This window comes from Hemitrygon akajei, chromosome 9 (assembly GCF_048418815.1).
Source record: "Hemitrygon akajei chromosome 9, sHemAka1.3, whole genome shotgun sequence".
NCBI lineage: Eukaryota > Metazoa > Chordata > Chondrichthyes > Myliobatiformes > Dasyatidae > Hemitrygon > Hemitrygon akajei.
Window position 1 is genome coordinate 781937 of NC_133132.1, and position 24032 is coordinate 805968.

The 24032-nt window shown below is 48.5% G+C and overlaps 1 protein-coding gene across 1 annotated transcript in view; it reads right to left on the bottom strand.

Annotated features, from left to right (window-relative positions):
- The window catches only part of LOC140733777 (glutathione hydrolase 1 proenzyme-like), a 476676-nt gene that overhangs the window by 45381 nt on the left and 407263 nt on the right, over window positions 1–24032 (bottom strand). The window contains exons 8-9 of the mRNA XM_073057534.1: window positions 16637–16786; window positions 11842–11978 (exon numbers count right to left, since the gene is read on the bottom strand). Of these exons, the coding sequence (XP_072913635.1) occupies window positions 11842–11978; window positions 16637–16786 (287 nt within the window). The remainder of the gene's footprint in view (window positions 1–11841; window positions 11979–16636; window positions 16787–24032) is intronic.

Sequence of the window (24032 nt, forward strand, 5' to 3'; positions counted from 1 at the left end):
TAAAGGGGAGATGGGCTCTGGGATCAGTAGGTGAAGGGGAAATGGGCACTGGGATCAGTAGGTGAGGGGGAGATGGGCTCTGGGATCAGTAGGTGAAGGGCTGATGGTCTCTGGGATCAGTAGGTGAAGGAGAGATGGGCTCTGGGATCAGTAGGTGAAGGGCTGATGGGCTCTGGGATCAGTAGGTGAAGGGGAAATGGGCTCTGGGATCAGTAGCTGAAGGGCTGATGGGCTCTGGGATCAGTAGGTGAAGGGGAGATGGGCTCTGGGATCAGTAGGTGAAGGGGAGATGGGCTCTGGGATCAGTAGGTGAAGGGGAGATGGGCTCTGGGATCAGTAGGTGAAGGGGAGATGGGCTCTGGGATCAGTAGGTGAAGGGCTGATGTGCTCTGGGATCAGTAGGTGAAGGGGAGATGGGCTCTGGGATCAGTAGGTGAAGAGGGGATGGGCTCTGGGATCAGTAGGTGAAGGGCTGATGGGCTCTGTGATCTGTAGGTGAAGGGCTGATGGGCTCTGGGATCAGTAGGTGAAGGGGAGATGGGCTCTGGGATCAGTAGGTGAAGGGCTGATGGGCTCTGGGATCAGTAGGTGAAGGGCTGATGGGCTCTGGGATCAGTAGGTGAAGGGGAGATGGGCTCTGGGATCAGTAGGTGAAGGGCTGATGGGCTCTGGGATCAGTAGGTGAAGGGGAGATGGGCTCTGGGATCAGTAGGTGAAGGGCTGATGGGCTCTGGGATCAGTAGGTGAAGGGCTGATGGGCTCTGAGATCAGTAGGTGAAGGGGAGATGGGCTCTGGGATCAGTAGGTGAAGGGCTGATGGGCTCTGGGATCAGTAGGTGAAGGGGAGATGGGCTCTGGGATCAGTAGGTGAAGGGCTGATGGGCTCTGGGATCAGTAGGTGAAGGGGAGATGGGCTCTGGGATCAGTAGGTGAAGGGCTGATGGGCTCTGGGATCAGTAGGTGAAGGGGAGATGGGCTCTGGGATCAGTAGGTGAAGGGGAGATGGGCTCTGTGATCAGTAGGTGAAGGGCTGATGGCCTCTGGGATCAGTAGGTGAAGGGTAGATGGGCTCTGGGATCAGTAGGTGAAGGGGAGATGGGCTCTGGGATCAGTAGGTGAAGGGCTGATGGGCTCTGGGATCAGTAGGTGAAGGGCTGATGGGCTCTGGGATCAGTAGGTGAAGGGCTGATGGGCTCTGGGATCAGTAGGTGAAGGGGAGATGGGCTCTGGGATCAGTAGCTGAAGGGGAGATGGGCTCTGGGATCAGTAGGTGAAGGGCTGATGGGCTCTGGGATCAGTAGGTGAAGGGCTGATGGGCTCTGGGATCAGTTAGTGAAGGGCTGATGGGCTCTGGGATCAGTAGGTGAAGGGGAGATGGGCTCTGGGATCAGTAGGTGAAGAGGAGATGGGTCTGGGATCAGTAGGTGAAGGGGTGATGGGCTCTGGGATCAGTAGGTGAAGGGGAGATGGGCTCTGGGATCAGTAGGTGAAGGGGAGATGGGCTCTGGGATCAGTAGGTGAAGGGTAGATGGGCTCTGGGATCAGTAGGTGAAGGGCTGATGGGCTCTGGGACCAGTACGTGAAGGGCTAATGGGCTCTGGGATCAGTAGGTGAAGGGGAGATGGGCTCTGGGATCAGTAGGTGAAGGGCTGATGGGCTCTGGGATCAGTAGGTGAAGGGCTGATGGGCTCTGGGATCAGTAGGTGAAGGGGAGATGGGCTCTGGGATCAGTAGGTGAAGGGGAGATGGGCTCTGGGAACAGTAGGTGAAGGGTAGATGGGCTCTGGGATCAGTAGGTGAAGGGCTGATGGGCTATGGGATCAGTAGGTGAAGGGTAGATGGGCTCTGGGATCAGTAGGTGAAGGGCTGATGGGCTCTGGGATCAGTAGCTGAAGGGGAGATGGGCTCTGGGATCAGTAGGTGAAGGGCTGATGGGCTCTGGGATCAGTAGGTGAAGGGGAGATGGGCTCTGGGATCAGTAGGTGAAGGGCTGATGGGCTCTGGGATCAGTAGTTGAAGGGCTGATGGGCTCTGGGATCAGTAGGTGAAGGGCTGATGGGCTCTGGGATCAGTAGGTGAAGAGGAGATGGGCTCTGGGATCAGTAGGTGAAGGGGAGATGGGCTCTGGGATCAGTAGGTGAAGGGTAGATGGGCTCTGGGATCAGTAGGTGAAGGGCTGATGGGCTCTGGGATCAGTACGTGAAGGGGAGATGGGCTCTGGGATCAGTAGGTGAAGGGGAGGGGCTCTGGGATCAGTTGGTGAAGGGCTGATGGGCTCTGGGATCAGTGGGTGAAGGGGAGATGGGCTCTGGGATCAGTAGGTGAAGGGCTGATGGGCTCTGGGATCAGTACGTGAAGGGGAGATGGGCTCTGGGATCAGTAGGTTAAGGGGAGATGGGCTCTGGGATCAGTAGGTTAAGGGGAAATGGGCACTGGGATCAGTAGGTGAAGGGGAGATGGGCTCTGGGATCAGTAGGTGAAGGGTAGATGGGCTCTGGGATCAGTAGGTGAAGGGCTGATGGGCTCTGGGATCAGTACGTGAAGGGGAGATGGGCTCTGGGATCAGTAGAGAAGGGGAGGGGCTCTGGGATCAGTTGGTGAAGGGCTGATGGGCTCTGGGATCAGTAGGTGAAGGGGAGATGGGCTCTGGGATCAGTAGGTGAAGGGCTGATGGACTCTGGGATCAGTACGTGAAGGGGAGATGGGCTCTGGGATCTGTAGGTGAAGGGAAGATGGGCTCTGGGATCAGTAGGTGAAGGGCTGATGGGCTCTGGGATCAGTAGGTGAAGGGGAGATGGGCTCTGGGATCAGTAAGTGAAGGGGAGATGGGCTCTGGGATCAGTAGGTGAAGGGCTGATGGGCTCTGGGATCTGTAGGTGGAGGAGATGGGCTCTGGGATCAGTAGGTGAAAAGGAGTTAGGCTCTGTGTATGGATCAGCAAGTGAAATTAAGGGATTGTAGCCATTAGAGATACTTGGTTGCGGGAGGGGTAGGACTGGAAGATCAATGTCCTGATGTCGATGGTTTTAGATGCGATGAAGTAGGTTAATGAGGAGTAGGTAATGGAGGCAACAGTTAGGGTAGTCGAGTGCTCAGTTTGCAATATGTGGGAAGTCAGGGTGAGCACTGTTGTCCCTGATGACTACACCTGCAAAAGTGCTATCATGTTTGCTGTTGTGTGCTGGGGCAGCAGGCTGAGGGTAGCAGACACCAACAGAATCAACAAACTCATTCGTAAGGCCAGTGACGTTGTGGGTGTGTAACTGGACTCTCTGACGGTGGTGTCTGAAAAGAGGATGCTGTCCAAGTTGCATGCTATCTTGGACAATGTCTCCCATCCACTCCATAACGTACTGGTTAGGCATTCAGCCAGAGACTCATTCCACCGAGATGTAACACTGAGCATCATAGGAAGTCATTCCTACCTGTGGCCCTCAAACTTTACAACTCCTCCCTCGGAGTGTCAGACACCCTGTGCCAATAGGCTGGTCCTGGACTTATTTTTCCACTTGACATGATTAACTTATTATTATTTATGGTTTTATGTTGCTATATTACTTCGCTATTCTTGGTGCGGCTGTAACAAAACCCAATTTCCCTCGGGATCAATAAAGTACGTCTGTCTGTCTGTCAGCTGCAGCTCCTGCCAAACCGAGTTAGGGAACTGGAGATGGACGAACTTCGGATCATTTGCGAGGCAGAGGCAATAATAAACAGGAGTTACCGGTGGACAGGACCTCCAGGGTTGCAATCTCAGGGTTGCTACCTGTGCCACGTGCTAGTGTGGACAGAATTAGGAAGATAATGCAGCTGAATATTTGGCTAAGGAGTTGGTGCAGGAGGGAGGGCTTCATGTTTCTGGACAATTGGGCCTTGCTCCAGGGAAGGTGGGACCTGTTCCGACGGGACAGTTTGCACCTGAACTGGAGGGGTACTAACATCCTTGTGGGAAGGTTTGCTAGTGCTGCTCCGGGGGGTTTAAACTAGATTTGCAGGGGGAGGGGAACCAGAGTGTTAGAGCAGATAATGAGGTGGAGGAGGATAAAGGTCATGCGAGAGCTGCAAGTATAGTGCATGGAGTAAAGCCAGATCTAACATATAAAGAGGCTTTGGGGAAAGAGCAGCAGAATAAAGGGTATAAAGGTAGTAAGGTAGAAGGGCTAAAGTCTGTGTACTTCAATGCAAGAAGCATCAGGAACAAAGGTGATGAACTGAGAGCTTGGATACATACATGGAATGATGATGTAGTGGCCATTGCAGAGACTTGGCTGGCACCAGGGCAGGATTGGATTCTCAATATTCCTGGATTTCAGTGCTTTAGAAGGGATAGAGAGGGGGGAAAAGGGGAGGAGGGGTGGCATTACTGGTCAGGGATACTATTAACAGCTACAGAAAGGGTGGGTAATGTAGCAGTATTCTCTTTTGAGTCAGTATGGGTGGAAGTCCGGAACAGGAAGGGAGCAGTTACTCTACTGCGGGTATTCTATAGGCCCCCTGGTAGCAGCAGAGATACCGAGGAGCAGATTGGGAGGCAGATTTTGGAAAGGTGCAAAAATAATAGGGTTGTTATGATGGGTGACTTTAACTTCCCTAATATTGATTGGCACCTGATTAGTTCCAATGGTTTAGACGGGGCAGAGTTTGTCAAGTGCGCCCAGGATGGATTCCTGTCACGGTATGTTGACAGGCCGACCTGGGGGAATATAACCATATAACCATATAACAATTACAGCACGGAAACAGGCAATCTCGGCCCTTCTAGTCTGTGCCGAACGCTTACTCTCACCTAGTCCCACCGACCTGCACTCAGCCCATAACCCTCCATTCCTTTCCTGTCCATATACCTATCCAATTTTTTAAAATGACAATATCGAACCTGCCTCTACCACTTCTACTGGAAGCTCGTTCCACAGAGGTACCACTCTCTGAGTAAAGAAGTACCCTCTCGTGTTATCCCTAAACTTTTGCCCCTTAACTCTCAACTCATGTCCTCTTGTTTGAATCTCCCATACTCTCAATGGAAAAAGCCTATCCACGTCAACTCTATCTATCCCCTTCATAATTTTAAATACCTCTATCAAGTCCCCCCTCAACCTTCTACACTCCAAAGAATAAAGACCTAACTTGTTTAACCTTTCCCTGTAACTTAGGTGCTGAAACCCAGGTAACATTCTAGTAAATCTTCTCTGTACTCTCTCTACTTTGTTGACATCTGTCCTATAATTCGGTGACCAGAGCTGTACACAATATTCCAAATTTGGCCTCACCAACACCTTGTACAGTTTTAACGTTACATCCCAACTCCTATACTCAATGCTCTGATTTATAAAGGCCAGCATACCAAAAGCTTTCTTCACCACCCTTTCCACATGAGATTTCACCTTCAGGGAACTATGCACCATTATTCCTAGATCACTCTGTTCTACTCCATTCTTCAATGCCCTACCATTTACCATGTATGTCCTATTTTGATTAGTCCTACCAAAATGTAGCACCTCACACTTATCAGCATTAAACTCCATCTGCCATCTTTCAGCCCACTCTTCTAACTAGCCTAAATCTCTCTGCAAGCTTTGAAAACCTACTTCATTATCCACAATGCCACCTATCTTAGTATTATCTGCATACTTACTAATCCAATTTACCATCCCACCATCCAGATCATTAATGTATATGACAAACAACATTGCCATACTAGATCTAGTATTAGGTAACGAACCGGGTCAGGTCACAGATCTCTCAGTGGGCGAGCATCTGGGGGACAGTGACCACCACTCCCTGGCCTTTAACATTATCATGGAAAAGGATAGAATCAGAGAGGACAGGAAAATTTTTAATTGGGGAAGGGCAAATTATGAGGCTATAAGGCACGAACTTGTGGGTGAGAATTGGGATGATGTTTTTGCAGGGAAATGTACTATGGACATGTGGTCGCTGTTTAGGGATCTCTTGCAGGATGTTAGGGATAAATTTGTCCCAGTGAGGAAGATAAAGAATGGTAGGGTGAAGGAACCATGGGTGACAAGTGAAGTGGAGAATCCAAACAGATGGTAGAAAGCAGCATACGTGAGGTTTAGGAAGCAAGGATCAGATGAGTCTATTGAGGAATATAGGGTAGCAAGAAAGGAGCTTAAGAAGGGGCTGAGGAGAGCAAGAAGGGGGCATGAGAAGGCCTTGGCGAGTAGGGTAAAGGAAAACCCCAAGGCATTCTTCAATTATGTGAAGAACAAAAGGATGACAGGAGTGAAGATAGGACTGAAAAGGTGGGAAGATGTGCCTGGAGGCTGTGGAAGTGAGCGAGGTCCTCAATGAATACTTCTCTTCGGTATTCACCACTGAGAGGGAACTTGATGATGGTGAGGACAATATGAGTGAGGTTGATGTTCTGGAGCATGTTGATATTAAGGGAGAGGAGGTGTTGGAGTTGTTAAAATACATTAGGACGGATAAGTCCCCGGGGCCTGACGGAATATTCCCCAAGCTGCTCCACGAGGCGAGGGAAGAGATTGCTGAACCTCTGGCTAGGATCTTTATGTCCTTGTTGTCCACGGGAATGGTACCGGAGGATTGGAGGGAGGCGAATGTTGTCCCCTTGTTCGAAAAAGGTAGTTGGGATAGTCTGGGTAATTATAGACCAGTGAGCCTTACGTCTGTGGTGGGAAAGCTGTTGGAAAAGATTCTTAGAGATAGAATCTATGGGCATTTAGAGAACCATGGTCTGATCAGGGACAGTCAGCATGGCTTTGTGAAGGGCAGATCGTGTTTAACAAGCCTGATAGAGTTCTTTGAGGAGGTGACCAGGTATATAGATGAGGGTAGTGCAGTGGATGTGATCTACATGGATTTTTGTAAGGCATTTGACAAGGTACCATACGGTAAGCTTATTCAGAAAGTCAGAATGCATGGGATCCAGGGAAGTTTGGCCAGGTGGATTCAGAATTGGCTTGCCTGCAGAAGGCAGAGGATCATGGTGGAGGGAGTACATTCGGATTGGAGGGTTGTGACTAGTGGTGTCCCACAAGGATCTGTTCTGGGACCTCTACTTGTGATTTTTATTAACGACCTGGATGTAGGGGTAGAAGGTTGGGTTGGCAAGTTTGCAGACGACACAAAGGTTGGTGGTGTTGTGGATAGTGTTGAGGATTGTCGAAGATTGCAGAGAGACATTGATAGGATGCAGAAGTGGGCTGAGAAGTGGCGGATGGAGTTCAAACCGGAGAAGTGTGAGGTGGTACACTTTGGAAGGACAAACTCCAAGGCTGAGTACAAAGTAAATAGCAGGATACTTGGTAGTGTGGAGGAGCAGAGGGATCTGGGGGTATATGTCCACAGATCCCTGAAAGTTGCCTCACAGGTAGATAGGGTAGTTAAGAAAGCTTATGCGGTGTTAACTTTCATAAGTCGAGGGACAGAGTTTAAGAGTTGCGGGGTAATGATGCAGCTCTATAAAACTCTGGTTAGGCCACACTTGGAATATTATGTCCAGTTCTGGTCACCTCACTATAGGAAGGGTGAGGAAGCATTGGAAAGGGTACAGAGGAGATTTACCAGGATGCTGCCTGGTTTAGAGAGTCTGCATTATGATCAGAGATTAAGGGAGCTAGGGCTTTACTCTCTGGAGAGAAGGAGGATGAGAGGAGACATGATAGAGGTGTACAAGATATTAAGAGGAATAGATAGAGTGGACAGCCAGCGCCTCTTCCCCAGGGCACCACTGCTCAGTACAAGAGGACATGGCTTTAAGGAGGGAAGTTCAAGGGGGATATTAGAGGAAGGTTTTTCACTCAGAGAGTGGTTGGTGCGTGGAATGCACTGCCTGAGTCAGTGGTGGAGGCAGATACACTAGTGAAATTTAAGAGACTACTAGACAGGTATATGGAGGAATTTAAGGTGGAGGGTTATATGGGAGGCAGGGTTTAAGGGTCGGCACAACACTGTGGGCCGAATGGCCTGTACTGTGCTGTATTGTTATTTGTTCTTTGAAGTGGGAGGGGTTTAAGGGGGAGGGATGGCCTGGAAAACTTTCCAGTCAGGGAAAATGTCAGACAATGGACTGGAGAGCTGGTCCACTGAAGCTATGCATGTGGTACTGAGGAATAAGAAAGGTATGACTCATTAATGGGGCCATATTACAGACCACCCAGCAGCCGAGCGATTTAGAGGAACAAATTTGCAGCGAGATCGCAAACGGTTGAAAAAAAACATCAGGTTGTGACAGCAGGTGATTTTAACTTTCCACACACTGACTGGGACTCCCATACTGTCGAAGGACTGGATGAGAGAGAGTTTGTCAAATGTGTTCAGGAAAGTTTCCTTCATCAATACAAAGAAGTCCCAATGAGAGAGCGTGTGATACTTGATCTGCTGGTAGGGAATGAGACAGGGCAGGTGGCAGAAGTCTGTGTGGGGGAACACTTTGCATCCAGTGACCACAATGCCATTAGTTTCAAGATAATTTTGGAGAAGGATAGATCAGGTCCTTGGGCTGAGATTCTGAATTGCAGAAAGACAAGTTTTGATGATACTGTATGAGAAAGAATCTGGCAAGAGTGGATTATGTTTTCTGGCAAAGGTGCACTTGTAAGTGGGAGGCCTTCAAAAGTGAAATTTGAGAGTATAGAGTTTGTATTTTCCTGTCAGAATAGAAGACAACGATAACAGGTTTAGGAACCTTGGTTTTTGAGAGATATCGAGGTCCTGGTTAAGAGAAGGTGCGTAACAGGTATAGCCAGGAAGGAGCAAAGAAGGTGCTTATGGAGTTAAGAAGGAAATCAGGAAGGCTAAATAAAGGGATGAGGTTGCTGTCGCAGACAAGGTGAAGGAGAAGCCCAAGTGATTCCACAGAAACATCAAAAGCAAGAGACAAAATTGGTCCACTGGAAGATCAGAGTGATGATCTATGCATGGAGCTGAAAGGGATGGGGGAGATCTTAAATGGATTCTTTGCATCTGGATTTACTTGGGAGTCGGACACAGTTTATAGAAGTGAAGCAAAGTGGCAGTGAGGTCACAGACTGCATACAGATTACAGGAGGAGGTATTTGTTGTCCTGGGGCAAATTAGGGTGGATAAATCCCCAGGACCTGACAAGGTGTTCCCCTGGACCCTGTGGGATGTTAGCCCAGAAATTTGTGGGGTCCTAGCAGAGATATTTAAAATGTCCTTAGCCACGGGTGAGACGCCGGATGATTGGTGGATAGCCAATGTTGTTCCATTGTTTAAGAAAGTCTCTAAGAATAAGCCATAAATTATAGACCGGTGAGCCTGAAATCAGTCGTGGGGAAGTTACTGGAAGGAACCCTAAGTGGCTGGATATGCAGTGGACAAAATGAGGTTACCATTTATTTGGGGCACTGTGCTGCTTAACTGGGGCAGGAGCCTGTTGCTGAACAGGTTCTAATTAGCATCAGCTGCATGACATTACTCCATATTTCCAGCAAACAATTTTTAAATAGCCTCAGTTGCATGTGGCTGTGGTCAAAAAGCAGTATTTTTGTCACTAATGGCTGGCAAGAAATAAGCAGTAAGACAATTCAGAACTGTTTTGCTCACTGTGGTTTCAAGCATTCAGGCTTGGAGATGCCAGAAACAGCTGGGAGTGAAAATGAAGTGATTTCACTGCTTCAACAATTTAGGGACTATGACGAATTTGAAGGTATCAACAATCATCTGGAATGTTGCAAGATTTGGAGGATGCAATCATCGAAAGGATTCTATGAAGCCACTAGGTCTCTGCACAGATTTTGTTCATTAATGTTCAATCATCAGGCCACGGCACCGTGCACTGGAAGAATTCCTCTGTCGATAACTATTGGGAACTAACACACAGTTTTATCGTATTGTAGAGGTATTGGTAGTGTTCGACTTTGTTTGTATTTCATTTAAATACATCCATTTTCAGTCAGTTAAGCAGCAGTTTGTCTTTTTATATCTCTTTGGCTATTTTGATGAAGTTTCAGTGAAGTGGAGCAACTCCTTAATTGGGCTGAAATGACCTGGTCCCGATTGTCCCAATTAACTGGAATCCATAGTATAAGTATTTCAATAGACAGGGTCTGATTCGATCAACACAGTGGGTCACGTCTAAGCAGTCTTAGAGTTTCTTGGGGGAGTACCGGGGAAGTTGATGAAGGCAAGGCCATGGATGTTATCAGCAAGGCCTTTGACAAAGTTCCACGTGGGAGGTTGGTCAAGAAAGTTCAGTCACTTGGCATTCAAGATGAGGTAATAAATTGGATTAGGCTTTGGCTGCACAGGAGAAGCCAGAGAGTGGAAGCAGAGGGCAACCAGGTTAGGGCTTCCTGGTGAGCCGCAGGGCAACGAGTGTGCTGTAGCAGAGTGATCTGGGAGTACGGGTCCATGATTCCTTCACACTGGCATTACAGGTAGACAGAGTTGTAAAGAAAATCACTGGCACATTGGCCTTCATAAATAAGCACTGAGTGAAGGAGTTGGGATGTTAGGTTGAGGTTGTATAAGACATTGGTGAGGCCTAATTTGGAATATTGTGTACAGTTTTGGTCACCTGTCTACAGGAAAGATTTCAATAAGATTGAAAGAATGCAGAGAAAACTTATGAGGATATTGCCAGGATTTGAGGATCTGCATTTCAGGGAAAGGTTAAATATATTAGTAATTTATTTCCTGGAGCACAGAGAATAAGGGGGATTTGACAGAGGGGTATAGATAGAGCAAATGCAAGCAGGCTTTTTCCATTGAGATTGGGTGGGACTGCAACAATAGGTTAAGGGTGAAAGGTGAAATGTTTAAGAGGAAGATGAGGGGAAATGTCTTCGCTTGGAGGGTGGTGAGAGTGCGGGACGAGCTGGTAGTGCGAGTGGTGAGTGTGGGGTACATGGATGGCAGGGATATGGGGGGCGGTGCTCTGAATACAGGTTGTTGGGTAGGCAGATTAATCATTTGGCCTGGACTAGATGGGCCAAATGGCCTGTTTCTGTGCCGTAGTGTTCTATGCCTGGAGTATGTCTGTTCGGCATTTCCTCCGAGGGGAAATGTTCCCTCCTCACTCACTCTTCAAAAGACCTTCCCTAATTCCTCACAAAGTCAATGGTCCCAGCTTCCCCGGGGTTTCCAGAGCAACACTGGGAGAGCTCAGTAGGTCAGGCAGCATCCGTGGAGGGGATAAACATTCACTGGTCTGGACTGTGACCTTTCATCAGGACCGGAAAGGAGCCAGAATAAATGGGTTGGTGGAGGAGAAGGAGCACAAGCTGTTCAGTGAGACCTGGTGAGAGAAGGAAGGTCGGAAGGGACAGGAAGCATAGAGCGGGAATGCTGTGGGAAGCTGGGAGGTGATAGGTGGTTCTCGTCGAAGGAGAGGACAGTGCACTGTGGAATAAAGGAAAGGATGTGGAGACCCAGAAGGAGGAAGGTGCAGGCTTTGCTGGGGGAGGGTAAAGAGAAGGGGGGGGTGGTGGGAAACAGAGAGAGAAATTGGTGTAGGTGCAGTCAGGTTGGAGACGAGCGTGATAAAGTATGTGGTGCTGTTCCTCTGATCTGTGTCTAGCTTCAACTTGGCCGCCAAGGAGACCATGGGCAGGTATTTTTCAAACCTTCCTGGTCTTCATGCTGGGGCTGGGACTTTGATTCCAAGCGCCACCACCTCCTCACTGGAGGTTGGTCCCAGCTCTGGACACCCTTCACTGGAAACAGTCACCAGCGGTTACGAGCGGTCTGCTCATTCCGTGCCCCCGGGACGGTGAGCTGTGTGCAGCCCTGACAGGCTCCCTGTGTGGGGTCACCGTGGGTCCCAGACCCCTTCCCGTGCCCTGTGCAGGTAGGTCGTGTGGGGATAGCGGGACAACAGAACGGGCACCTTACCCCAGTGATGTTGATGAATCGGGGATCTCCTAGCTTACTCCTCTGTGCGTATGCAAACTTAAAGGCTTCAATAATCCGGTGATAGGTCAAAGCTTTCTGTGCCGACGTGGAAACGCTGTCCGAGCTGAAGTTATAACCTGTCAACAGAGGACGTGCTGTGAGTTAGTGCTGAAGAGACAGGGGCTAATTCTGTTTCACTGGCTGCTACAGGGCAGTTAACGGACAGCAGAAGGCCGTTCAGGCCCTCTAATTCATTCTGCTGCTCAACTCAGCTATGGCTTTCCTGGTGGGACAGGCAGGGCAGGGTAATGGACAGAGACAGAGAGATGCTCCACGTCTGGGACCTTAGACAAAGACCTTTTCCAGAACCAGTGTCCGAGGAAGGTCAGTGGTGCCGGAGCACCAGGAAAGGATGGTGGGACAGAGGCAGGAGCCCCACCCCAGCTGATGGCAATCCAGAATGGTCTGTACCCAGACACATCATGTGGGCAGCCTGTGATCTTTCACCCTGTCCTCGGAAACACAGGTAATCCCCCTTCAGGCAGCTCACTGATACCTCAGACGATTTGTCACCTGGTATTGATTCCGGGGCTCCAGGATACACCCCCCAGAGCTGAGAACTAAGGGAGAGGTCCCGTCAGATACACAAGTCTGGCTGTTGTAGGGGTCAGCCCACTGTACCAAAACTGCCTGAGGGCTGTCTGTCATCACAACCTGTCTCGGTTCAGACAGGTGTTGGAAGTGGGGGAGAGAGGGTTGGAGTTGGGGCTGTCCACGGTCTGAGGAAATGGGCGCTTGCTGCTGTGAAGCACTTTGAGCTTGTGGAGCCTCCTAAACAGTGTCCCATCCACCCAGTATCCTTCACCTCTGCTCCTTCCGCCGATCACCTGTCCCACCATTCCCCCTTCTCCCCTTTGTACTGGCCACTCTTAGCCCCAATCCCCACAGATGCTGCTCGATTCACTGAGCTCCTCCAGCAGGCTCTGTGTCTCCCATGTCCACAGAGACATGGAGCCCACACAAACTGGAAGCCCCCAGTAACTGACTTGGGACAGCCCAGGTTGAACGAATGTGGAATGCCGTTGGCTTTGGTGAGGGGAAGGTGGAGTGTGACTGGAGCGCGAGGTCTAGGGAGCCTCTGTTTGTGACTGGAAGGGTGACAGGGACAGGGGTCTGGTCTCTGACGGGAATGGAGCCAGGTCTAGGATAGGAACATTGCTAAAAGCTACCAGAGGCTGAGAGACAGTCTCCAGGGCTCCAGCTGAATGCAGGACCAGGAAGACCATTGTCTCTCATTTGCCCCAAATGGGAGAACATTGGCGTGGACAATGTTCCCTCTAAGGTGCGTGCACACACATCTTTTCCACGAGTGCACGAAGGAATTTAAACTGCACATTGAAGGTTGTCACCTCCCTTGTTGGCATGTTCAGTATATTTCACGATCGCACACAATCACATTTCCTTTAAATGTTTCTGATATGGACGGTGTTGACAACGTGGAGTTTATGATGCTTTGTCTGCAGATTTTAGAACGGGCTCATTGACACTGTTTTTATTGAAGAAATTATTGATCCACTCTGTCAAACTCCAAAGAAGCAAAGGGTGTGAAGTGCAAAAGAACTGCTGGTTCATTTAAAGTGGAACGGCTTAATGAAGCAGAAACCGCGACATCAAAAGCTCATGAGGTCTGGAACGTGCAGCTACGAGAAATATTTACAGAAACTGATGGGATGGGAGATTTTAATTTCCCAAATATCAAGTGGCATCTCCCTAGAGCAAGGGGTTTAGATGGGGTGGAGTTTGTTAGGTGTGTTCAGGAAGGTTTCTTGACACAGTGTGTAGATAAGCCTACAAGAGGAGAGGCTGTACTTGACCTGGTATTGGGAAATGAACCTGGTCAGGCGTCAGATGTCTCAGTGGGAGAGCATATTGGAGATAGTGATCATAATTCTATCTCCTTTACAATAGCATTGGAGAGAGATAGGAACAGACAAGTTAGAAAAGTGTTTAATTGGAGTAAGGGGAATTATGAGGCTATCAGGCAGGAAACTGGAAGCTTAAATTGGGAACAGATGTCCTCAGGGAAAAGTACGGAAGAAATGTGGCAAATGTTCAGGTGATATTTGTGTGGAGTTCTGCATAGGTACATTCCAATGAGATGGGCAAGTTATGGTAGGGTACAGGAACTGTGGTGTACAAAGGCTGTAATAAATATAGTCAAGAAGAAAAGAAAAGCCTACAAAAGGTTCAGAGAGCTAGGTCATATTAGAGATCTAGAAGATCATAAGGCTAATAAGAAGGAGTTAAGAAGGAAATTAGGAAAGCCAGAAGGGGCAATGAGAAGGCCTTGGTGGGCAGGATTAAGGAAAACCCCAAGGCATTCTACAAGTATGTGGAGAACAAGAGGATAAGAGGTGAAAGAATAGGACCTATCAAGTGTGACAGTGGGAAATGTGTATGGAACCAGAGGAAATAGCAGAGGTTCTTAATGAATACTTTACTTCAGTACTCACTATGGAAAAGGATCTTGGTGATGACTTTCAGCAGACTGAAAAGCTTTTGCATGTAGATATTAAGAAATAGGATGTGCTGGAGCTTTTGGACATAGAACATAGAATAGTACAGCACATTACAGGCCCTTCGGCCCACAATGTTGTGCCGACCCTCAAACCCTGCCTCCCATATAACCCCCCACCTTAAATTCCTCCATATACCTGTCTAGGAAAGCATAACATTGGATAAGTCTCCAGGACTGGAAGAGATATACCCCAGGCTACTGTGGGAGGTGAGGGTAGAGATAGCTGAGCCTCTGGTGATGATCTTTGCATCATCAATGGGGTTGGGAGCAGTTTCGGAGGTTTGGAGGGTTGCAGATGTTGTTCCTTTATTCAAGAAAGGGAGTAGAGATAGCCCAGGAAATTATAGACCAGTGAGTCTTACTTCAGTGATGGAGTAAGTTCTTACTTCAGTAAGTTGATGGAGAAGATCCTGAGAGGCATAATATGATTAGGAATAGTCAGCATGGCTTTGTCAAAGGCAGGTTGTGCCTTATGAGCCTGATTGAATTTTTGGAGGATGTGACTAAACACATTGATGAAGGAAGATCAGTAGATGTAGTGTATATGGATTTCAGCAAGGCATTTGATAAGTTACCCCATGCAAGGCTTACTGAGAAAGTAAGGAGGCAGGGGATCCAAGGGGACATTGCTTTGTGGATTCAGAGCTGACTTGCCTACAGAAGGCAAAGAGTGGTTGTAGACGGGTCACATTCTGCATGGAGGTCGGTGACCAGTGGGGTACCTCAGGGATCTGTATTGGGACCCTTACTCTTCATGATTTTTATAAATGACCTGGATAAGGAAGTGCAGGAATGGGTTAATAAATTTGCTGATGACACAAAGGTTGGAGGTGTTGTGGGTAGTGTGGAGGGTTGTCAGAGGTTACAGTGGGACATTGATTGGATGCAAAACTGGGCTGAGAAGTGGCAGATGGAGTTCAACCCAGATCAGTGTGAAGTGGTTCATTCTGGTATTTCAAATATGATGGCAGAATATAGAATTAATGGTACGACTCTTGGCAGTGTGGAGGATCAGAGGGATCTTGGGGTCCGAGTCCATAGGACACTCAAAGCAGCTGTGCAGGTTGACTCTGTGGTTAAAAAGGCATACGGTGTATTAGCCTTCATCAATCGTGGGATTGAATTTGGGAGCCGAGAGGTAATGTTACAGCTTTATAGGACTCTGGTCAGAGTGCACTTGGAGTACTGTGCTCAGTTCTGGTCGCCTCACCAGACGTAGAAACCATAGAGAGGGTGCAGAGGAGATTTACAAGGATGTTGCCTGGATTGGGGAGCATGCCTTATGAGAATAGGTTGAGTGAACTTGGCCTTTTCTCCTTGGAGCGACAGAGGATGAGAGGTGACCTGATAGAGGTGTACAAGATGATGAGAGGCATTGATTGTGTGGATAGTTAGAGGCTTTTTCCCAGGGCTGAAATGGTTGCCACAAGAGGACACAGGTTTAAGGTGCTGGGGAGTAGGTACAGAGGAGATGTCAGGGTTAAGTTTTTTACGCAGAAAGTGGTGAGTGCGTGGAATGGGCTGCTGGCAACGGTGGTGGAGGTGGATACGATAGGGTCTTTTAAGAGACTTTTGGATAGGTACAAGGAGCTTAGAAAAATAGAGGGCTATGGGGAAGCCTAGTAATTTCTAAGGTAGGGACATGTTCGGCACAACTTTGTGGGCCGAAGGGCCTGTATTGTGCTATAGGGTTTCTATGTTTCTATAAACCCAGAAGAGATCAAAATAATTACTGACCACGTTTTGATGACAGTTAAAATGAATACCTTTATAAATGCAATACAGTGCGCACATGTCGGTGTCACTGGGCAGAACTTTGCACAACAGGAGGAAACTTTGGACATGCACCGTCCCCACCCTCTGTCCTGCTGAGTGCCCTGTTCAGCTTCGTCCCACCAACACCTCCTTCCACAGCCCCGTCCACGTCACCACATACCCCTCTCTCTTTAAAACTATGTCTTTCAGTATTTGGTATTTCAGATCTGGGAAAACGTCTATTTATCTCTCATTAGTTCAAATATATAAAAATAGAAATGTCTATATCAATGAACTGAAATTAAGTGAAGAAAGCGGGCCAGTTGTGTCAGTGCTGTGCCCAGGACCCAGGCAGACAGCCTGGGAGTGAGACTGTCCTCACGGCAGGACGAGGAGCATGGAGAGGATATCGACAGACCCCTTCCCCGCCACTGGAGGAGGGAGGGTGTCTACATTTCTCACCCTTCAGAATGTTCAGAATCAATGCCAGCACTGGGCCGCCAGCGGGCACGCTGGGCGTGAGCAGCGTGTAGTCTCCGAGTTCCAGCTTCACCGGGTTTTCCATTAACCGAGGAGTGTAGGACTTCAGATCGTCCAGAGTGATAATGCCACCTGTGGGAAGAAAATGGATCTAGTGTCATTGTGCAAAGTAATTTTGTCAGCACTGGAGCAGGGTTTCCATTTGCTTTGTCGAGCTTTGCTTGGCGCTGATAAACTTGGTTACCACCCTGGTCCCGCTTAACATGGTAAGTGTACCCATCTCCCTGGGAAACAGCAAGCAGTCTGCGTCTCTGAGGAGGAGAGTGGGGGCAAGGAGGGAGGAGGATGCGTAGTAAACTTGCTTGTGGGGCTGGCAAAGAGAGCCATCCATTTGTCCTGCAAGCGAGCAGCAGACGGGCCCACCTGGGCAGTGTTCCAGCGCGATGGCTGTGTCCTTGGAGAAGAAGCAAGCAGTGTCCATGGGTACTGCAGGAAGAAAGAGGGTTTTTGTGTTTGTGAGGGGTTAGTGCTGAGTGATGATGGATTTAAGGTTCAACGCAGGAGGTGACGAAATAAAACTGTGGGGAAGGCGAATGGATAAGGAGAGAAGGAGAAATCACACCGTACAGGGCAGGAATGGGCAGGTTGTTCCACAGGCAAGACTTTTAGCAAAGCAGTCCTGTGTAAAGGACACAGTTCACAAACGTCGTTTGCTGTTAATGTTTGTTGCGGTGTTCCGTGCTTTATGCTCTGGCGAGTGAACCACTTGTCAGCAGGGAATTACAGAGGCACGAGAGAGGAGCTTGCCCACGTGGATGATGGCAGAACAGAGATGGCTGAAGTTTCTGGGAATAGTTCACAAGGCGCAGGATAGATTTGTCTCACAGAAGCAGTGTTCTCAAATGGCAGGAGTAGGCAACTGTGGCTGACGAGGGAAGTTAAGGACTGCATAAAAAGCCACGAAAAGGGCATCTAAGGCAGCAAAAGTGAGTGGGAAGTTGGGTGATTGGGAAACTGTTAAATACCAACAAAAGGCAACTAAAAAAGCTATAAAGGGAAAAAGATGAAATACGAGGGCAAACTGGCAAGTAATATAAAGCAGAATACTAAAGGTTTTTTCAGTTATATAAAGAGTAAAAGGGAGCTGAGAGTTGATATCGGACCACTGGACAATGATGCTGGTGAGGTAGTACTGGGGGATGAAGAAATGACAGATGAAGATAATGAGTACTTTGCATCAGTCTTCACTGTGGAAGACACTAGCAGTGTGCCAGAGGTCTGTGAGTGTCAGGGAGCAGGAGTGAGTGTCATTACTATTACAAGGGAAAAAGTACCAGGCAGACTGAAAGGTCTCACGGTGGATAAGTCACCCGGACCAGATGGATGACATCCCAGAGTCCTGAGAGTGGTTGCTAAAGAGATAACGGATGCATTGGTCATGATCCTTCATGAATCACTTGATTCTAGCATGCTCCTGGAGGACTGGAAGATTGCAAATGTCTAGTGAGTGAACCACTTGTCAGCAGAAAATGGGACAACAGGGCCCAAAGTTCCCTCAGATTTCGTTAACAGTGGCTCTGAGACGGAAGTGTCTACACGGTCTGAGAGCTCAGTATCACAATGTCCACATAGTATGAGAGCTGAGTATCACAATGTCCACACGGTCTGAGAGCTGAGTATCACATTGTCCACACGGTCTGAGAGCTGAGTATCACAATGTCCACACGGTCTGAGAGCTGAGTATCACATTGGCCACACGGTATGAGAGCTGAGTATCACCATGTCCACACGGTATGAGAGCTGAGTATCACAATGTCCACACGGTCTGAGAGCTGAATATCACAATGTCCACACTGTCTGAGAGCTGAGTATCACAATGTCCACACGGTCTGAGAGCTGAGTATCACAATGTCCACACGGTCTGAGAGATGAGTAACACATTGTCCACACGATCTGAGAGCTGAGTATCACAATGTCCACACGGTATGAGTGCTGAGTATCACAATGTCCACACGGTCTGAGAGCTGAGTATCACAATGTCCACACGGTCTGAGAGATGAGTATCACAATGTCCACACGGTCTGAGAGCTGAGTATCACAATGTCCACACGGCATGAGAGCTGAGTATCACAATATCCACACGGTCTGAGAGCTGAGTATCACAATGTCCACACGGTCTGAGAGCTGAGTATCACAATGTCCACACGGCATGAGAGCTGAGTATCACAATATCCACACGGTCTGAGAGCTGAGTATCACAATGTCCACACGGTCTGAGAGCTGAGTATCACAATGTCCACACGGTCTGAGAGCTGAGTAACACAATGTCCACACGGTCTGAGAGCTGAGTATCACAATGTCCACACGGTCTGAGAGCTGAGTATCAAATTGTCCACAAGGTCTGAGAGCTGAGTATCACAATGTCCACACAGCATGAGAGCTGAGTATCACAATGTCCACACGGTCTGAGAACTGAGTATCAAATTGTCCACACGGTATGAGAGCTGAGTATCACAATGTCTACACGGTCTGAGATCTGAGTATCACAATGTCCACACGGTCTGAGAGCTGAGTATCACAATGTCCACACGGTCTGAGAGCTGAGTATCACAATGTCCACACGGTATGAGAGCTGTGTATCACAATGTCCATACGGTCTGAGAGCTGAGTATCACAATGTCCACACAGTATGAGGGCTGAGTCTCACAATGTCCACACGGTCTGAGAGCTGAGAATCACAATGTCCACACGGTCTGAGAGCTGAGTATCACAATGTCCACACGGTCTGAGAGCTGAGTATCACAATGTCCACACGGTCTGAGAGCTGAGTATCACAATGTCCACACGGCATGAGAGCTGAGTATCACAATATCCACACGGTCTGAGAGCTGAGTATCACAATGTCCACACGGTCTGAGAGCTGAGTATCACAATGTCCACACGGTCTGAGAGCTGAGTAACACAATGCCCACACGGTCTGAGAGCTGAGTATCACAATGTCCACACGGTCTGAGAGCTGAGTATCAAATTGTCCACACGGTCTGAGAGCTGAGTATCACAATGTCCACACAGCATGAGAGCTGAGTATCACAATGTCCACACGGTCAGAGAACTGAGTATCAAATTGTCCACACGGTATGAGAGCTGAGTATCACAATGTCCACACGGTATGAGAGCTGAGTATCACAATGTCCACACGGTCAGAGAGCTGAGTATCACAATGTCCACACGATCTGAGAGCTGAGTATCACAACGTCCACACGGTCTGAGAGCTGAGTATCACAATGTCCACACGGTCTGAGAGCTGAGTATCACAATGTCCACACGGTATGAGAGCTGTGTATCACAATGTCCACACGGTCTGAGAGCTGAGTATCACAATGTCCACACAGTATGAGGGCTGAGTCTCACAATGTCCACACGGTCTGAGAGCTGAGTATCACAATGTCCACACGGTCTGAGAGCTGAATATCACAATGTCCACACAGTCTGAGAGCTGAGTATCATAATGTCCACACAGTATGAGAGCTGAGTATCACAATGTCCACACGGTCTGAGAGCTGAGTATCACATTGTCCACACGGTATGAGAGCTGAGTATCGCAATGTCCACACGGTCTGAGAGCTGAGTATCACAATGTCCACACGGTCTGAGAGATGAGTATCACAATGTCCACACGGTCTGAGAGCTGAGTATCACAATGTCCACACGGTATGAGAGCTGAGTATCACAATGTCCACACGGTCTGAGAGCTGAGTATCACAATGTTCACACGGTATGAGTGCTGAGTATCACAATGTCCACACGATCTGAGACCTGAATATCACAATGTCCACACAGTCTGAGAGCTGAGTATCACATTCTCCACACGGTCTGAGAGCTGAGTATCACATTGGCCACACGGTATGAGAGCTGAGTATCACCATGTCCACACGGTATGAGAGCTGAGTATCACAATGTCCACACGGTCTGAGAGCTGAATATCACAATGTCCACACTGTCTGAGAGCTGAGTATCACAATGTCCACACGGTCTGAGAGCTGAGTATCACAATGTCCACACGGTCTGAGAGATGAGTAACACATTGTCCACACGATCTGAGAGCTGAGTATCACAATGTCCACATGGTCTGAGAGCTGAGTATCACACTGTCCACACGGTCTGAGAGCTGAGTAACACAATGTCCACACGGTCTGAGAGCTGAGTATCACATTGTCCACAGGGTATGAGAGCTGAGTATCACAATGTCCACACAGCAAGAGAGCTGAGTATCACATTGTCCAGACGGTATGAGAGCTGAGTATCACATTGTCCACAGGGTATGAGAGCTGAGTAACACAATGTCCACACAGCATGAGAGCTGAGTATCACAATGTCCACACGGTCTGAGAGCTGAGTATCACAATGTCCACACAGCATGAGAGCTGAGTATCAAAATGTCCTCACGGTCTGAGAGCTGAGTATCACATTGTCCACACGGTATGAGAGCAGAGTATCACAATGTCCACACGGTATGAGAGCTGAGTATCACAATGTCCACACGGTCTGAGAGCTGAGTATCACAATGTCCACACGGAATGAGAGCTGAGTATCACAATGACCACACGGTCTGAGAGCTGAGTATCACAATGTCCACACGGTCTGAGAGCTGAGTTTCACAATATCCACACGGTCTGAGAGCTGAGTAACACAATGCCCACACGGTCTGAGAGCTGAGTATCACAATGTCCACACAGTATGAGAGCTGACTATCACAATGTCCACACAGCATGAGAGCTGAGTATCACAATGTCCACACGGTCTGAGAACTGAGTATCAAATTGTCCACACGGTATGAGAGCTGAGTATCACAATGTCTACACGGTCTGAGATCTGAGTATCACAATGTCCACACGGTCTGAGAGCTGAGTATCACAATGTCCACACGGTCTGAGAGCTGAGTATCACAATGTCCACACGGTATGAGAGCTGTGTATCACAATGTCCATACGGTCTGAGAGCTGAGTATCACAATGTCCACACAGTATGAGGGCTGAGTCTCACAATGTCCACACGGTCTGAGAGCTGAGAATCACAATGTCCACACGGTCTGAGAGCTGAGTATCACAATGTCCACACGGTCTGAGAGCTGAGTATCACAATGTCCACACGGTCTGAGAGCTGAGTATCACAATGTCCACACGGCATGAGAGCTGAGTATCACAATATCCACACGGTCTGAGAGCTGAGTATCACAATGTCCACACGGTCTGAGAGCTGAGTATCACAATGTCCACACGGTCTGAGAGCTGAGTAACACAATGCCCACACGGTCTGAGAGCTGAGTATCACAATGTCCACACGGTCTGAGAGCTGAGTATCAAATTGTCCACACGGTCTGAGAGCTGAGTATCACAATGTCCACACAGCATGAGAGCTGAGTATCACAATGTCCACACGGTCAGAGAACTGAGTATCAAATTGTCCACACGGTATGAGAGCTGAGTATCACAATGTCCACACGGTATGAGAGCTGAGTATCACAATGTCCACACGGTCAGAGAGCTGAGTATCACAATGTCCACACGATCTGAGAGCTGAGTATCACAACGTCCACACGGTCTGAGAGCTGAGTATCACAATGTCCACACGGTCTGAGAGCTGAGTATCACAATGTCCACACGGTATGAGAGCTGTGTATCACAATGTCCACACGGTCTGAGAGCTGAGTATCACAATGTCCACACAGTATGAGGGCTGAGTCTCACAATGTCCACACGGTCTGAGAGCTGAGTATCACAATGTCCACACGGTCTGAGAGCTGAATATCACAATGTCCACACAGTCTGAGAGCTGAGTATCATAATGTCCACACAGTATGAGAGCTGAGTATCACAATGTCCACACGGTCTGAGAGCTGAGTATCACATTGTCCACACGGTATGAGAGCTGAGTATCGCAATGTCCACACGGTCTGAGAGCTGAGTATCACAATGTCCACACGGTCTGAGAGATGAGTATCACAATGTCCACACGGTCTGAGAGCTGAGTATCACAATGTCCACACGGTATGAGAGCTGAGTATCACAATATACACACGGTCTGAGAGCTGAGTATCACAATGTCCACACGGTCTGAGAGATGAGTAACACATTGTCCACACGATCTGAGAGCTGAGTATCACAATGTCCACACGGTCTGAGAGCTGAGTATCACATTGGCCACACGGTATGAGAGCTGAGTATCACCATGTCCACACGGTATGAGAGCTGAGTATCACAATGTCCACACGGTCTGAGAGCTGAATATCACAATGTCCACACTGTCTGAGAGCTGAGTATCACAATGTCCACACGGTCTGAGAGCTGAGTATCACAATGTCCACACGGTCTGAGAGATGAGTAACACATTGTCCACACGATCTGAGAGCTGAGTATCACAATGTCCACATGGTCTGAGAGCTGAGTATCACACTGTCCACACGGTCTGAGAGCTGAGTAACACAATGTCCACACGGTCTGAGAGCTGAGTATCACATTGTCCACAGGGTATGAGAGCTGAGTATCACAATGTCCACACAGCAAGAGAGCTGAGTATCACATTGTCCAGACGGTATGAGAGCTGAGTATCACATTGTCCACAGGGTATGAGAGCTGAGTAACACAATGTCCACACAGCATGAGAGCTGAGTATCACAATGTCCACACGGTCTGAGAGCTGAGTATCACAATGTCCACACAGCATGAGAGCTGAGTATCAAAATGTCCTCACGGTCTGAGAGCTGAGTATCACATTGTCCACACGGTATGAGAGCAGAGTATCACAATGTCCACACGGTATGAGAGCTGAGTATCACAATGTCCACACGGTCTGAGAGCTGAGTATCACAATGTCCACACGGAATGAGAGCTGAGTATCACAATGACCACACGGTCTGAGAGCTGAGTATCACAATGTCCACACGGTCTGAGAGCTGAGTTTCACAATATCCACACGGTCTGAGAGCTGAGTAACACAATGCCCACACGGTCTGAGAGCTGAGTATCACAATGTCCACACAGTATGAGAGCTGACTATCACAATGTCCACACAGCATGAGAGCTGAGTATCACAATGTCCACACGGTCTGAGAACTGAGTATCAAATTGTCCACACGGTATGAGAGCTGAGTATCACAATGTCTACACGGTCTGAGATCTGAGTATCACAATGTCCACACGGTCTGAGAGCTGAGTATCACAATGTCCACACGGTCTGAGAGCTGAGTATCACAATGTCCACACGGTATGAGAGCTGTGTATCACAATGTCCATACGGTCTGAGAGCTGAGTATCACAATGTCCACACAGTATGAGGGCTGAGTCTCACAATGTCCACACGGTCTGAGAGCTGAGAATCA